Below are 17,286 nucleotides of genomic sequence, written 5' to 3'. Positions count from 1 at the left end.
ACACTCCAAGCAGATACCTCCCCCCCACACATACACACATATATACACACACACTCCAAGCAGATACCCCACACACACACCTACACACATATATATACACACACTCCAAGCAGATACCTCCCCCCCCACACATACACACATATATACACACACACTCCAAGCAGATACCTTCCCACACACACATACACACATATATACACACACACTCTAAGCAGATACCTCCCCCCCACACATATACACATATATACACACACACTGCAAGCAGATACCTCTCACACACACACCTACACACATATATATACACACACTCCAAGCAGATACCTCCCCCCCACACATACACACATATATACACACACACTCCAAGCAGATACCCCACACACACACCTACACACATATATACACACACACTCCAAGCAGATACCTCCCCCACACACCTACACACATATATACACACACACTCCAAGCAGATACCTCCCCCACACACCTACACACATATATACACACACTCTAAGCAGATACCTCCCCCCACACACATACACACACGTATATACACACACACTCTAAGCAGCCATGGCTTATGATTTTATGTTCCACTATCTTCAGCTAAAGGGGAAAAAAAAGGTATTCCTCTGTAAGCAGCTATTACATAACTAATAGAATACATTCAAAGATTAGAGTTGGGATCCCTCTTGCCCACACTTGGAAGCCATTTTATCCAGATAGAAATGAATTTATTCTAAAAGCTTCATTTTCCTATCTGAAACTCAGTATTGGCTCACTAAACTTCCACATTAATGGTTGAACATACTAAAGATTTATATTATACATTAAAACTAATGAAAAACTATAGGACTATATTCAGAACCTCATAATTCATTGATTTCCATGCTTAAGCTGGTGTGGGCTAGAGAGTGTCAATAAAGACGACTGTCTTTCAATTGTGCCTCCACTGAGCTTTAGTTCATATACAAAGAATTCCTTCCTTTATCTCAATTTTCCAAAGGTAACGTGTCCTTATTCCTTAGCCCCAAATAACGACTGACTTACAGTCTTCAATTTTTTTTTCTTTCGCTAATAACCGTATTCCAACGGTTGCAGCTCCTGATATGCCCACGCACTGCTACTGCACCAGCCCTGTCTTGTTCTAGACGACCAACTCAGAACGCAGCTGGAAGTCGTTCAGGGAGGTGAACCTTTTCTTTCCCAAGGGACACTGATTCGTCACTTGCTTAAACAAACTCTTTTTCTTACCATCCTCCAGCTTCTCCATCTCCTGTTTTGCAAAACGAAGTCCTTGATCTTTCATGAATTTTTCTTCTCTTTCCACAAATGGATTTAGCATCCTTGCTCCTCCAGGTTTATCTCCCTCCTGGGGTTCCAGGTCCTAGTACACATTTTTTAAAATGCAAGTTCACACATAGAAAAAGGGGAAAAACTATTAAAAATCATAGATTTATCTTCCATAAATATGATTACCAAGTAAGTTAAAAATTAAAGCCAATTTTCAATTAATAAACCAGCAAGTCACAAATTACCACCCTTTGAAAGATACTTAAAAAACACACAGGATTATTTACTTCAGTTAAAATTTTAAAGAAGTCTTTATAAGACATATTAGAATCAGAACAATCGAAGTAAAGCAAAAGCCCTACATAGAGTTCTGAAGAGACAAGTTTCAGAAGTATCCTTGCTTTGTACATTTTCACAGCAAAACCTGATTAATTCAGTTAACCAGAAATGGCTATTGGCCAGCTCTGGCGGCCAACTGAGCCTCTGTTGACTATAAAGGCAAGGACAACTGCATTGACTCTTTCCAGTTTATACTATGTCAAAGCTTCCAATTAACACATTTTATAATATTCAAATCACATCAAAGAGTTATAAACTTAAAATTTGTTTCTTATGGACCTTTTCAAATATGTATGCGTAGTTTTTCTTCATAAAAGTAAAACCTCTCTTATTAGTAAAGACTTGTGTAGTAGAGAATCATATCTTAGTATCCATTTCACCTTCTTCCTTTTAGCAACAATCTCCTGAGGTTTGGCAGGACATGGGGCTGCTCAGCTGGAGGTTACATTTGCAAACCTGCCTGCATCCACACTGGGCCAATGGGAGGTGAGTGGAAGTGTGTGTGCAACTTCTGATCACATTTATGAAAACTGAAGGTGCCTGCCCTCCCCTTCCCATTCCCCCTTCCCTTGGGGTGATGAGCAGCTTCGACCATTAGAAGAGTCCTATGCTCTAAAATGGAAGCTCAGTAAGATAAGAGATGGTTACCATGGAGTAAAGCTGCCTAGAAATCTGGAATTACCCACTGACTTTACTCCATTACAAAAGAAAGACCTGTTTTTTATTTAATCCATTATATTGAGTCTCCTTCTAATAGCAACTTAGCCTGTACTCTAACCTATCATTTGTGAAGCCCTTTATAGTGGGGTGGGTTCAGTTTCAAAGCTTTATAAACTTCATGATTAGTCATTATCACAACCCTGAAAAGTAGCCTAACCCCCATTTTACAGATGAGAAAACTGAGCTCCAAGAAGTCATACAAGTAAATGTTAGAATTAAAATATAACTAAAAAGCAGGTCTAACCCCATCTTTTTTCACTACATCAGGTTGTACTTCTCTTGCTGAATCTTAAGAGTATAAAGACTGATTATTTTTAGTCTTTTAAAGTTAAGAATTATAAGATGAAAATAAACAAACAAGTAAGAAAAGTATACACAGAGGAATGAGGAACCAAATCAGTCCACTCTTTCTGTTTTATATGGCAAAGAGAGATCTCAGGCCCACTGGGAAACTTACAAAGTACAAAAACATATTATATGAAATATTTTAGATCTGTGATATATTGTTTTCTTTGTACTTTAAATTGTAAGCACTAATAATACCCTCATAGAAAAACAAACCTTCAAGTGATTCAGTACGAAAGTCCTTTTAAATGAGGGTCCAACACAATTCCCCCCCAAAAAATTCCACTCTAAGTTAAATGATATAAAGTCAGAATCTGCTGCAATTATCTTGTTCAGCATTCTGTAAAATACTCCTATCCAAGAGGCCAAGAAACATTGATCAAACGCTAACAAATCATTCAAAAACTACAATTTGCTTTTAAACATAAAGCACTGAGAGTTTCCCAAGACTATGTGGGCAGATGCAAGGTACGAAATTTAGAAAAAAATTCTCTTTTACTTCTAACCCAAAAGGTACAATAAATCTTTCTGAAGCCGCTGAGAGATGACACATGAACTAAAAGAGTCAATTCCAAGGAAGCTTATGAAATACACAGAGATCATCTCTTTCTTTTTAAAAGATTAATTACATATCCAACAGATAGAGCACTAGTTTCATTACTGAAACGTTCAAATGTTTGACGTTGTGTTCTTAGGAATAACCGCGAGCCTAGAGTTGAACACATAATCATGTTGTCAAACTCACCGAAGCGAGACGTTCTCGTTCTCCCCATTTGTTTTCATAAAACGTCATCGTTTGTGGTATCATAGGAAATTCTTCCACCTCTGAGTCTTCAGTGGTTTGTACTCCTTTTGTACACAGGTCTGTAAAATCACTCTGGCATGCAGCTACCATGAAAATTAGAAAAGAATTTTTCTAATCACATTGAACAATGCTAAGATATATGGAATCCAAATGATATATTTACTACCGAAATAAGATAATACATGTTTTGCTCAGCTCGATGAATACTTACTATTTTTGTTTCTAATATTTACTGGCCATTATTGATTTGGGGAAAATTCTGATTATAAATGCTATAAAGTTTCTATAAAGTTTAAAAATTTTTGCAATTCACGTAAGAGAGAAATTAAGCCTTTGTTAAAAAGCAAAGGGTTATGTATAACACAAAGTATTTAAAAGCGAAATCACATAACATTTGAGATTTGCTTTAAAATACTCTAGAAAAAAGTTAAAAGAAAGATCAAATAAAATTGGTGAAAAGCATAATTGCTAAAGCTACGTGGTTCATAAATGAAGATTCATTATCCTAGTGTGTATGTTTATATGTTTTCGTTAAAGTTTTTTAAATCACAATAAAGGAATCTCAAGAAATTCTGTAAACCATATTTTTTCCCCTCTCTTCTGAAGAAAAAACTAAAAAAGTTAAAAAGATTTCTGATAATTAACTACAAAAATTTAACTTGTTAGAAGGCTCTCACTCCTGTAATCCTAGCTCTCTGGAGGCCCAGGCAGATAGATTGCCTGAGCTCAAGAGTTCAAGACCACTCTGAGTTATCTCCAATAGCTGGGCCTTGTGGCGGCACCTGTAATCCCAGCTACTTGGGAGGCTGAGGCAAGAGAATCACTTGAGCCCAAGAGTTAGAGGCTGCTGTGAGCTGTGATGCCATAGCACTCTACCTAGGACGACATAGTGAGGCTCTTGTCTCAAAAAACCCCACAAATTTTAAATTGTAAAGAATACATCCAATTTAAATGTGTTTCAGTGTGGTTTTTTCCTTTCCCTTCCATTTCAGAATTAATTTATTATATTATTAATAACTAATTGGCTGTATCAATTTTTCAACAATAATAGCTACTATACCATTTTTTTTTGATGTACGTTCTTTTTCTTTCTTTGGAGAACTCTTTGGCAGACGATTAGAATATATGTTTTTTATATCCAGTTCTCTCTCCTTTTCCTGAAAACAAACTCAATACAATTAAGGAAGTAGAGTCTCAGCTTAAACCAAAAAAACTGACTCTGTCAATCGTTTTTTCCTCTTTTTACTATACGGAAATATCCCTGGCTTAACTTCCTTCTGTAATTACCAGACTACAGAACGCAATATCTCTAATACATTTAGGTTAGGGTAAAGCAGTTATTTTCCCTAAAACATCCCATATGTTCTGGCAATAAAAAAAATATTACAGCAGACTTCATCTTCTGCCCATTCTTACTTGATAGAGCTAGTTCTACCTTAACTGGCAACCAGGCTTAGCCACCGTGACAAATAATTTAGTTAGCACCTCTCAAAAATGGATCCTGAATTATTGATGAGTTAAAAATTAGACCACTATATTTAAATATAAGCTTTCTTGCCATTTTAGAGCTATGGGTTTTTTTCTAAGAATGTGATTAACAAAAATAAAACTCTGCATAAATTTGTACAATTTTGCGCAAAATTTCCACCTATCAATGAGCTCTACATAGAATTAAGAACATTTATTTAATAAAATTAAATAATTTGAATGTTCCACCGAAACACTGTGAAAATAAAATGCATATACATATTTGAGACAACTTTAAAATACTGGATCATGGCATGAGCTGAGGAAGAATACTGAGTAATTCAACTACACAGCAAAAGAAAAATTTAGTTCCCATAATTTTCTTCCAGGATTTTACAGTTTATGTCAGTTACATCATTCACATTAGTATATTCTGTGGTTCACTTGGTGAGAGTGATTATATCAATAAACCTTTTCTAAATGCCAGATAATGTCAGCATTTTAAAGTTTTATTTTACCATCTTACAAACATGAATAGTAATGGTGTTCCAAAATATTTGGCTTTCACATAATATATATTACAACAAAACAATGCAATTTAAAACGAAGTTCTGACCTTTAACTTGTGATATAGTTGCTGTAGCTCCTTTTGGAGAATTTTATTTTCGTCACGAGCCTCATATGCCCTTTTCCTTTCAGCAACTAACTGTCGTTGGAAACTGCTAGTACTCAGCTCCAGGTTTTTTGAGAGCTCCTATATGTACAAACACATAAAAACCAGTACTTTCTTAAAAAAAAAAAAAAGAGTTCAACAGTAAAAACTAGCACATAGCGGTGTCAAAATGATGTTTTTAGGGGTACAAAATGTAAATCAGTCTGGCCTTAGCGTTCACGAATATAACTGGAAAATAGATTTACCAACTATTTAAATAAGGTACCTACCCTATTATTACTTTATTTTCCACAATAATTTGTAACTAAATTCTTAAGCATTTAACTGAAGCACAGATGGATAATTATTTAAGTTGAAGGCAAAAGACAGCCAAACAACAAGATGGGGAACACAGGCTATGAAAATTCCCTGCTTAACAAATAATTAAACACCAAGTCATCTAAAATTATACAGCGCATCTCAAGGTTAACAGAATACCTAGTAAAACATCCCTAAATAAAAGCAATAGCTATTTCCATGGTCTTCAAACATGTTCCACAAAGTTTATGAAAGAATTTAAGTGAAAATACTTTCTTTTAAAACAACTTAAGTTGTTAAAATACCATTTCTAACTTCTTCTTTTTTTTTTTTTTTTGAGACAGAGTTTCACTATGTGGCCCTCAGTAGAGTGCTATGATGTCACAGCTCACAGCAACCTCAAACTCTTGGGCTTACGTTATTCTCTTGCCTCACCCTCCCAAGTAGCTGGGACTACAGGCGCTCACCACAACACTTGGCTATTTTTTTGTTGCAGTTGTTATTGTTGTTTAGCTGGCCAGGGCCGGGTTCAAACCCACCACCATCAGTGTATGTGGCTGGTGGCATAACCACTGTGCTACAGACTCCAAGCCCATTTCTAACTTCTAGATGGGAAAAAAACTTTTATATTATAAATAGTTATTACAAACATATTTATTTTAAAGCATTATGAAATCACAGAGAAAGTTATATAACGAAAAGCAGTTAAAATTCTGTTACACTGTGATAATCGCTATCAACATTTTGGTGTCTATGGTTTGAGACTCTTATTTATTTTTCTGACTAAAATACATACATATGTATCTCACAAAATTCAGTGTTAAGAAACCAGACAGCTCAGTAAAAAAGTGGAGGGCATATTCCAAAACATAATGCAAAGAGATACACAGAGGTATATAGGCACACCAAACAAATACTTCAATATTATTAGCTGCAAAGGAAATGCAAATTAAAGCCACAATGAAACAGCGCTACTCATCGATTAGAATGTCTACAACTAGAAAAAGAGAACACACCAAATACTGGCGCAGATGAGCAGCAGCCAGAACCACGCTATGCTTTTGGCGCTTTTGGTCACACACGCTACGCCATGTGAAATGGCGTGACACTCTGGAGAGCTGGGCAGTAAACACGTACCTGCCAGGTAACATGATCTCTCCACACTTAGGGTTTTCCCCTGGGGCGGGGGTGGGGCGCAGACCTGTGCCCAAAGACTTCTGCAGAAATATTCTTAGCAGTTTTATTTGTAAGAGCCCCCAAACTGGAAACAACCCAAATGTTCAACAAACAATGGACAAAATGTGTGTGGTGTAGATCTACACAGTAAGTATGTTTACTGCTCAGCAAGGACAAAAAATGAACAATTGATATATGTAACATGTTTAAATATCAAAATAATTCTGCTGAATGAAAGAAGCTTGGCATGTAAGGTTAAATACTGTATGACTTCACTTATATAAAATTCTTGAACATGCAAACTAATTTTATATGGACAAAAAGTAGATCAACTGGGGATTAGTGGGCAGGGATTGGCAAGAGGGAGCAAATACAAAGACATTTTAAACACGTTATACATCATAAAAAGCACTAAAATTGAAGTTTACAAGTAAAAAAAAAATGAAGTTTATGGGTTGACAGACATTTGTACAATTTTAAGCCTTTTGAAAAGCATAACCAAAATGCCCTTGGGAAGAGCTGTAACATTTACATTCTCTTTGAAAGTCTAGCAGCCTTTATTTTACTTCATTCTTGCAGTAACTGAATATTATAGCTCTTTAATCTAGCAGATTGGCCCAAAAAGGAAATAATTATTTTAGCTTGTATTTCTTTGATTACTACTAAAGTTAATTTTCATGTTTATTGGCCATCCATATTCTTTGTGAAATGTGTTTATAATGTAATAGGAATCTAAAATGTAATGACAAAGTGGGGGGAAAGCAAATTGAAAAACAAAAACAAAAAAGCTAGGGATGTTCAGAACTGACGATTTAAAGAGAGATATGGAATTAGAAAAATTACCATGAAAACAATGATCAGGAAAGAATCATCAAAGAATGCTACATTTTGATGAGAAATGAGATACTTACATATTCCTAAAGCAGCTCCTCACAGACTGTTTACTGGTTTCCTTGTAAGGGAAGCACAGTAGATATAGCAGACAAAGACAACCACCCTCCGAGTGGTGGTGTTTTATGCACGTCTCTGTCTCATACCCCACCACCTGCAGCGTTACCATGAAGGGGCCAGGCGAGCCCTCTACGCCTCTACAAGTGGCATCTTTTTTTTTTTTTCCTGATAGTGACCCTCTGTCACCCTGGCTAGAATGCAGTGGCATCATCATAGCTCACTGCAAGCTCAAGCTCCTGAGGTCAGGCAATCCTCCTGCTTCAGCCTCCTGAGTAGCTGGGACTACCGATGCTTGCCACCATGCCCAGATAATTTTTCTATTTTTTGTAGAGACAAGGTCTCACTCTTGCTCAGGCTGGTCTCCAGCTCCTGACTTCAAAGAGACCCTCCTGCCTTGGCCTTCTAGAATGCTAGGGTTATAGGCATGGTCCACTGTGACCAGCCATGACATCTTAAAAAGGAAATAACATCACCTATTCAATATTTACACAAAGAATGCAAAAACCTCAGTCTAATCATAATCAAACATTAGAGAAATACAAAATTCAGGATATTCTATTAAATAAAGAAGGGAAGAGGACAGTATCTTCAAAAAATGCGAATGTCATTAAAAAGATGACAAAAGTATGTATATATGTTCCAGATAAAAGATGGTCAATGACCTGGAAAATTCAGCGCAATCCCTGACTCTCGCCTGGAGCTTTCACTGAGGGAGGGACGGTGCTGTCAACACAGTGCCCGGCGTGGTACCATTGCTCATGATGGCGTCTTCCCATCAGGGATTATTTTCTTACTGAAATATATTTTTCTTTCTTGAGAGCTTCTGAGTGACAAATGTTTTAGTCTTTAAAAAGGTAACAAGTCAGACAAACAAATACTGTTAAAAAAATTAAGAAAGGTTTAAGACATTAAGTCAACTGAAAAAACTGTACTGTGGCTGGTAGATTAGAGGAAAATACCATACAAATATAAATCACGGTACAACCTTCATTGTACTACGGTTATAGGAGGGCTTATCTGGATTCTGAAAAAACACATACTGATACATTTTCAGGTAAAGAGCTGTTGTACACGACTTACTGTCAAAAGAAAAAATTCTTGTGAATGTGTATTTGACACAGAGAGGTCACACGAGAGAACATGTGTGCATATGATAACACAAATGGGGTAAAATGTTAACAATAGAAGAATCTGGGTTATGTGTGTAGGACTGTTCTTTGTACTAGTTTTAATTTGCAACTCTCTGTAACCTTGAAATTATTTCCATATAAAAAGTTAATTTAAAAAATCCTACCCAGAGATAATTTTGGTGCAAAACAGGAAACAATTCAACTTAAAGAAAAATGCATTTAAGGGTGCTAGAGATAGTACAATACTCAAATTCCAAATGGTCCTAACTACCAACCTAGAACCCGGGCAAGAACAAGTAACACCATCATTCAAGAGTAAAGATAAAATATTTTCAAAGACAAAAAATTTTGCGACTCAGAAGCTCTCAATGAAAGAAAAATATATTTCAGTAAGAAAGAAAGAAATTCCTGAAGGAAAGAAATAATGAACAACAGTAACCTGCAGGAACAACGGGAAGCCTAACAAGTACGTAAAAACAGGAAGAAAGGGTTAAGGAGAAACTACACTGAGTCAGACAACAGCAGGTGGAAGATGACAGGAGGAGAATCTGCAAAGGGTTCTACCTTCCTAACAGTTTAAGAAAGAGGGTTAACTAGTTTAGATTTCCTCGATACAAGTACACTTTAAAAACTTAAGGTTAAACTCTAAAAGAATGGAAAAAGCATGTGTCACTCTGAAGACGGCAGAGAAGCAGAGTAGAAAGAAAAGACAAGAAGGAGAAAAAAGGCAGAAAAGATTATAATTTTATTTTACAGATTATCCGCGTAGATCCAAATATCTCCGTAGTGGTAACAAAGGTGAATGACTAACTTTGTTGAAAAAGAGAACGTTACGTTGTGTTTTCTCCTTAAACATTTAGCCAACGATTACCCGAGCACAGAGATGACGCAAAAGTAGAGGGTACAGTAAAAAAAAATAACTTATTAGATGAAAGTGCTAAAAAGAAAACCAGTGACAGTGAAACAGGCTTTAAGACAAAATGCAGAGAGGAGTAAGAAGTTACTATTTAATGATTAAAATTAAAATTCACCAGAAAAGTAAAACAACCTTGAACATGTGTCAAGTTTAATTCTGAACCTAAAAAATAACACAGTTCTAAACATGCTAATTGCTTGGCACGTTTTAAAAAGAAGAGACGTATATATATTTGTTATATTAGGAATAAAAGTGGGGAATCTATAGAAATGGCAGATATTTTAAAAATCATAAATAATAAGAAAAACTTAGTACCAACAAATACAAAATCTGAGATGAATAATTTTCCATAAAATATAAATTATTCCAAGTAACTAAAAAATAACTACAATCCCTAAATCAATCTATAATTATGAAATGAAGCAGATAAATAGAAACGAACAGAAAAGTAAAAACAAACTCCCAAATAGGCACCACATCTAAATGCTTTCAGACGTGAACTCTAACACAGTTTAAGAAATACACATCCCTGTCTTTTCAAATGTGTAAAAAAGAACAGAAAGAAGAAGAAACTACACATCATTCTTGAGAATTTATATAATTTTGATGTCAAAACTGGATAAGGACAGCTTGAAAAATAAAGTCATAGGCTATTCTTATATATGAATATTGCTGCAAAAATCCCAAACAAATATTAGCAAAAGAAATTCAGCAATTTGTAAAAATTTTATCATGATTAAGCAGCATCTATCCAAAGAAAGAAAAGAGTATTTTAAGATTAAAATTATATAAATGTATTGTCATATGTTAAATAAAAGCATTTGACCAGTTAAAAGGTATTTGAGCATTTGATAAAATTCAACACAATCCATGATTTAAAACAAAACCCCCAGCAAGTTAGCAATAGAAAGAAACTTCATCATGTCTAACTCCATGTGTATAAAACATTCACACTGAAGAGAAAGATCCAGAAAGATACACACTAAAATATTAAAAATGGTAAATCTGGATAGTAAGAATGTTAAGTTTTATCTTTTTATTTTCCTCTAATTTTTTATAATGCACATGTATTACTTATAACAATAAAAATATAATTTCTGAAAATGTTTAAATATAAAATAAAATAGGTAGAAAACATATCTAACAACTGCAGAAAAACAGTCACTTTTGAGGAGGGAGAGCAGACGGGGGTCTGGAAGAAGGATCTGAAAGTCTGATGCCACACGGTATTCTACAAAATAAGATGTAAAGCAAAAATTTTAAAATATCAAATAGGTACAGGAATGTTTTAAATATTCTCTTATCCACATTTCCAAAATATTTCATAAGGAAAAAAAATTAAGACAGCATGAGAAGCACAAACAGTAGCATGTTTGGTTGGAGGACCATGGATCTTTTCCCCCACATCACTGTAAATTTTAAAATGTCTTTAAACAAATGTTTCAAAAATTTTAAAAAATATATAAAAATACTTGTAACTTTTTTCCAGAAGGAAAATCACAGCACTCTTTAACAGGGAGAAATAAAGAATTAACATAATTTAACAATTTTCCAAGCAATCCCAAAGACTAACCTTTACTTGTTTTTATTAATTAATAAAGCAATATATACTTAACAATACCGCCCTTGTTAAAACAGGTCTATAAACGTCAGTTGTTTTAATCTCTGCTCAGTGTTGTTACAACGCAATTCTAAAGACTTAGAGCTTTACGTAAGGAAGGACTTTAAAAGGTCATCTCCTCGGTCCCCCATCTAGGAATGCCTCTCACAATATCCCTAGCAGGTTAGACACTGAGCTGCGCACAATACTTTCAGTGGGAAAAAGCTTCTTAATTCAAATTCATAGTTCGACAACTCCAGTTATTAGGCAGTTTTCCTCACGAGAGAGTAGAAACCGTTTCCCAGTAGTCATCATTAGGTTTGCATTGCCCCAGGAGCACCCATCAGGTCACTGCTCCTCTTCCACACACACCGGCATAGGCATACGTAATAAAGCAAACCACACCTTCCTTTCAGCTTATCCATGATTCCCTGGTTTTTCCACTGTCTCTTAAACCCCAGTTTTTTCACCTCCTGTCCTGCCTGTCCTCTTTACTCTCCAAATGTCAGTTTGTTACCTAAAATTTCATACCCATTGTTATAAGTAATCTGACTGGTAAAATTGAAGTTATTATTACCTCCTAGGACAGGGGAGCCACCCTACTTGGTCAGCTATTCTCCCCTTCAGATAACTTTCAAGCAGCAATATGAATACAGAATCGTAAACTAAAACACCTGATACTTTTCTTTTTAACTTGAATTACCTTCAGATAAGGTCTCCCCATAGGATACTCATAAAATAAACAGAAAAAAAATTGAGCACCTAACAGTTTATCACCATTAAATTTTGTCTTACTTGTTTTGGGCCAGATTTTGAGCCCAGATCAATTCAACCTTGATCTTGTCATCCACCGTAAAGCTGTCCCCTCCTATTTCTGAACCTGTCATGAATGCCATTTTATTTCATCAATAGGATCCATCTATTCATTCTTTTAAGAAACATTAATTTTATGTCAGTATGCCAAATGCTGCAAGTACAAAATCAACTAAGACTTGCTCTTATCATTAAGGAGCCTGGTGAACATGCTGGAAGGGATAGGGCCTGAGATGGCCCCTGAAACACACACCTAGGAACCTCCTCTCCAAGTTGACAGCTATTTACTTATCCGTACCCTTCACTGATCTAATTGTCCACATTTCTCCATTAAAAACCAAACATGAAAGACTTCCTGTACTTACTGTGTTATATGTGTATCTACTATCTAGTGGAGACAGCATAGTTACAGCATGTGGATATACAGCACACGCGTCTATATACAGTACGTCTACACATATGGAGTGGAGTCTAATACGGATGGACAGTATACAGTACCTAGGTCAAGGTAGCAGAGGAATGTACTGGTCTAGCAATCCTAAGGGGGAAAAAAGTGAAAACAGCTCTAAGTGAGCAATAACTTCCAAATATATTCAAATTTGGTAAAACCAGCATCAAGCTTCCTGATTGGTAATTTCTTTTTTTTTGAGACAGGAGCCTCAAGCTGTCCCCCTGGGTAGAATGCCGTGACATCACAGCTCACAGCAACCTCCAACTCCTGGGCTCAAGCGAGTCTCCTGCCTCAGCCTCCCAAGTAGCTGGGACCACAGGTGCCTGCCACAATGCCTGGCTATTTTTTGGTTGCAGCCATCATTGTTGTTTGGCGGGCCCGGGCTGGATTTGAACCCGCCACCTTGGGTGTACGTGTCTGGCGCCTTAGCCACTTGAGCCTCAGGCGCGGAGCCGCTGATTGGTAATTTCTAACACATACCTCTGCCTACCTCTGAAAACACTGGTACTTGCTTTTCCTCACTTTCTTATTTCTCGTCTTAGTACGCTAACCAAGGCTCTGAAATCACACTCGCAAGGTTCCTCATTCCTCTGGGGTACCCTTCATCTGAATCTGGAGACTGAGCTCATTTAAATGAGCTATTTCTGTCTTATTACTTCTTCATTTTCTCTGGGCAAGATAAGATAGAAGCAAACTCACAATCCAAAAGTCACGCTTCCTCTCTGCATTATAGGTCTGCCCTCAGGAGCAGGCCTCGTTCCTCTTGTTCTAATGAAATCTGTTTTTTAAAAAATGTTTGCAAGCCTCTCCTTACTCTGAGCTTCTGTCTTCCAACACAGCTAGATTTTATTCCATGGTATTCATCACAGCATTTACTACAGCAGCAAAAGTAAAACAGATTTTAGAAGTGGTTCCTGCCCTACATATCACTATAAACAATTAGCTGATATGACAAACTTTGAAAAAATGATTTGTATCTTTTATAGTTTATAGATGATTTAATCAGAAGATCTTGATGAAATAACCAGAATTTCAATATTTTAATTCATACTGTATTAAAAATTGTGAAAAAACACAAAATGTACCAACACAAGGTGGCCATAAAGTTGGTGTACAGTTTTGAATTGCACACTATTTTAAGTTTCACATGAACTTTATGGTCCCCTATATAAGGAGAAACTATTGCTCAGCTTTTAAATATATGATAAAAATCCAAAGATTTTACTAGGATGGTAATAGAGCAACCGAATAGGAGACAGAAGACTGCAATTCTTCCCACACATGTGGTTCCAGTGACCTTGAAGGCAGCACGTAACACGTCTGTCTCCGTGTGCTCACAGCTCGGTGTTTGGGAGGTGTTTCAGAGGCTGCTTCAAGAAGCTGGCAAGTGATATGGGGAGGGGGGAGGGAGGGGGGAGAGGGGGTAGGAAGAGGGAATCGAGGGTTCACTTCTGTGGTTCATCTTGCAAGGGTACAAGTGAATCTTTATATGAGTAGAATATGAATGTTTTGACATAATAACTAAGAAAGTTACATGAAGGCTATGTTAACCAGTTTGATGGAAGTGTCTTGGATTATGTATGAAAACACCACACTGTACCCCCAAAGTGCATCAATGTACACAGTTACCATTCAATAAAAAAAAAAAACAGTGCAATCAAAAAAAAAAAAAAAAAGAAGCTGGCAAGTGAGTTTCTGAAGCCTAACTCAACAATCACCACCACAGTTCAGCCTTTATGTGGCTGCCTGTGAATAACTGCCAAAATTTGAAAAATCAATAAACCAAATCAGTAGTTTCAAACCTTAAAAATAAAAACAAACTTCAAGTCCACTGGGCACAATTAAAACCACTGTATTAAACGAGTTCTCTGGTCCTTTCAAACTCTAGAATGCTACTATGATTTGATGTATTCACTTCTATTTAATGTACTTTTAGTGCATTTCTTTCTTATTTATTTATTTTTTTTACTGATCTATTAGGTACCTGATCAGTTCCAGGCACTGAGCCAGACTCATTACAAACTTTCTCTAACACTGTTGATCACCATTTGCAAAGTTTTACAGACCTGAAAAAGGCTCAGATATGGCTCACATTACAAAGCTAGAATGGTGTATAACCAGAATTTGAACCTTATTTGTTTATATAACATGTATATGTATAAAATTCCACATTTTACTGGGAACTTAACAGGTTAAGAGGTAGGTGTTAGTTAATAACATAACTAAAATATAAACTAGTTTTTATTTGACCTTCAGTTCTAATCTAATAATTTCTTTTTATTTTTTATTAAATGATAGCTGTGTACATTAATGCAATCATGGGGTACAGTATGGTGTTTTCATATACAATTTGAAATATTTTCATCAAACTGGTTAACGTAGCTTTTGTGTCATTTTCTTAGTTATTGTGTTAAGACATTTATATTCTACTCTTAGATTCACTTGTACCCTTGTAAGATAAACCATAGAAGTGATCCCTCCAGCCACCAGGAGTAGGCTGCATTCTGTTCACATATCCAGTTAGGGTACAGTTCACTCTGCACGGAGAAACCTTTAAGCCAAACTCAAAGGAGGCAGCTTTACACTGAATTTAATTTAACATTAGTAAGGGAAGGGCTCATCTCTTTATTTCTACACAATGATATACTATGCAGTCTTTAAAAAGTACAAAGCTAATTGTGTGCCTCTGTGTAAAAATATATATGTGTATATGTAAAAATCACACACACACATAATAATATGTAAAGAGTGTCCAAGTATACTTTCCAGTGATAAATGTGTGTTGAGCAGTGTGTACGGAACGCTCACATCTCTGGTTAGACAATGAAAAAGGGCACTGACACATGGACATGAGCCTGCACCGGTACAGACAGCTTCTTAACAGCGATTGCTTCTTGGGAAGGGGCCTAGAAGCAGAACACAAAGGAGGAATGTTTCATTGTGTATCTCCTTGTATTATTTGAATTTTTTAAGCCCCTCTTTAGTGCCTACATTACTTTTTCAATAGAAAAAATATCTTAAGTATTAACACAAAGTTGCTTTAACAATGGTTCTACCTAAATGGATAGTTCTGAAGGATCCTGCAAAATTTATTTTCTGAAATGGTTTTAACCTTTACACTTCAATCATAAATCTCATAATTTCACTGTAAATCTTCTTCCTCCAGAAATGATAAAACATATATATATAAATAATAAAACATAGCCAATTCTTATTATATAATAAAGAAAATAAAATCTCAATGAATGATATTTTACTTTATAAGCAATTCCTTTTCAACACTAGAAATTTTTCATCTCAATACGATATAGATTATAATGGGATTTAATTGGGTGACAAATATAGTTTTAACATTTTTGGTTTCAGGTTAACGTGAGGGTACAGACAACCAGGTTACAATGTTTGCATTTGTTAGGTAGAGTCCCTTTTATAGTTGTGTCCTGCTATAGAACATTCCTGAAATGACAAAATTACCGAGATGATGAACAGATCAGTGGATGCCACAGGTTAGAGAGGGAGAAGGTAAGAGGTAACTGCGGCTGCAAAAGGGTGAGCCGGATCCTTGTGACGGAACTGCCTGTGTGTTGACTGTGGTGGAGCTCAGAGAAATCTATACATGTGATAAAATCACACAGAGCCAAATGTAAACACAGACACATGTAAAATTAGGGCAAGCTGAGTATGGCTGATGGGGATGAACTCATCACAACTGATGTATCATAGTTATATAATATGTTTTTACTGGGGGAAACTAGGAGAAAGGTACATGGTATCTTCCTATGTAACTTTCTTGTAACTACATATCCATCTACAATGAACTAAAAATAAAAAGTTAATTTAAAAACTTCTTAACATCCAACATAAAAAAAATTGAGGACACTATATGGTTAACTATGTCAAAGACTCACCATCACAGACGACTGGTTCTCATGCACCAAATAAGCAGCTGTGTGATTCACCCCCGTCCATAAGCCAGAATACACAGGCCTAGCCCCGTTTCCTCCCTTCCTTCCTTCCCTCCTGCCCCACCATTCATCAACCCCCTTGATAGCAGGCTACAGGAGAGAACTGCGGGATATGGGGAGGGGGTGTGCGTGTGTGTGCACATGCATGTGTGCTGTCCGTGTGTGTGCATGTGTGTACGTGCATGTGTGCTGTCCATGCGTGTGCACGTGTGTACATGCATGTGTATTGTCCATGCGCGTGTGCAGGTCTGTCCATGCATGTGCGCTGTCCATGCATGTGTGCAGGTGTGTGCATGCATGTGCGCTGTCCATGCATGTGTGCAGGTGTGTGCATGCATGTGCGCTGTC

At 36.3% G+C, this 17,286-nt stretch overlaps 1 protein-coding gene across 1 annotated transcript in view; it reads right to left on the bottom strand.

Moving 5' to 3' along the window:
• The window catches only part of LCA5 (LCA5, lebercilin), a 28,622-nt gene that overhangs the window by 2,070 nt on the left and 9,266 nt on the right, over positions 1-17,286 (bottom strand). The window contains exons 3-6 of the mRNA XM_003796736.3: positions 5,583-5,720; positions 4,560-4,656; positions 3,440-3,582; positions 1,252-1,384 (exon numbers count right to left, since the gene is read on the bottom strand). Coding sequence (XP_003796784.1) covers positions 1,252-1,384; positions 3,440-3,582; positions 4,560-4,656; positions 5,583-5,720 — 511 coding nt within the window. The remainder of the gene's footprint in view (positions 1-1,251; positions 1,385-3,439; positions 3,583-4,559; positions 4,657-5,582; positions 5,721-17,286) is intronic.

Source organism: Otolemur garnettii, unplaced genomic scaffold (genome assembly GCF_000181295.1).
Source record: "Otolemur garnettii isolate 467f Iridium unplaced genomic scaffold, OtoGar3 scaffold00107, whole genome shotgun sequence".
Lineage (NCBI taxonomy): Eukaryota > Metazoa > Chordata > Mammalia > Primates > Galagidae > Otolemur > Otolemur garnettii.
Note: the sequence above shows the minus strand (reverse complement) of the source record. Positions and strands in the feature narration are given on the sequence as shown.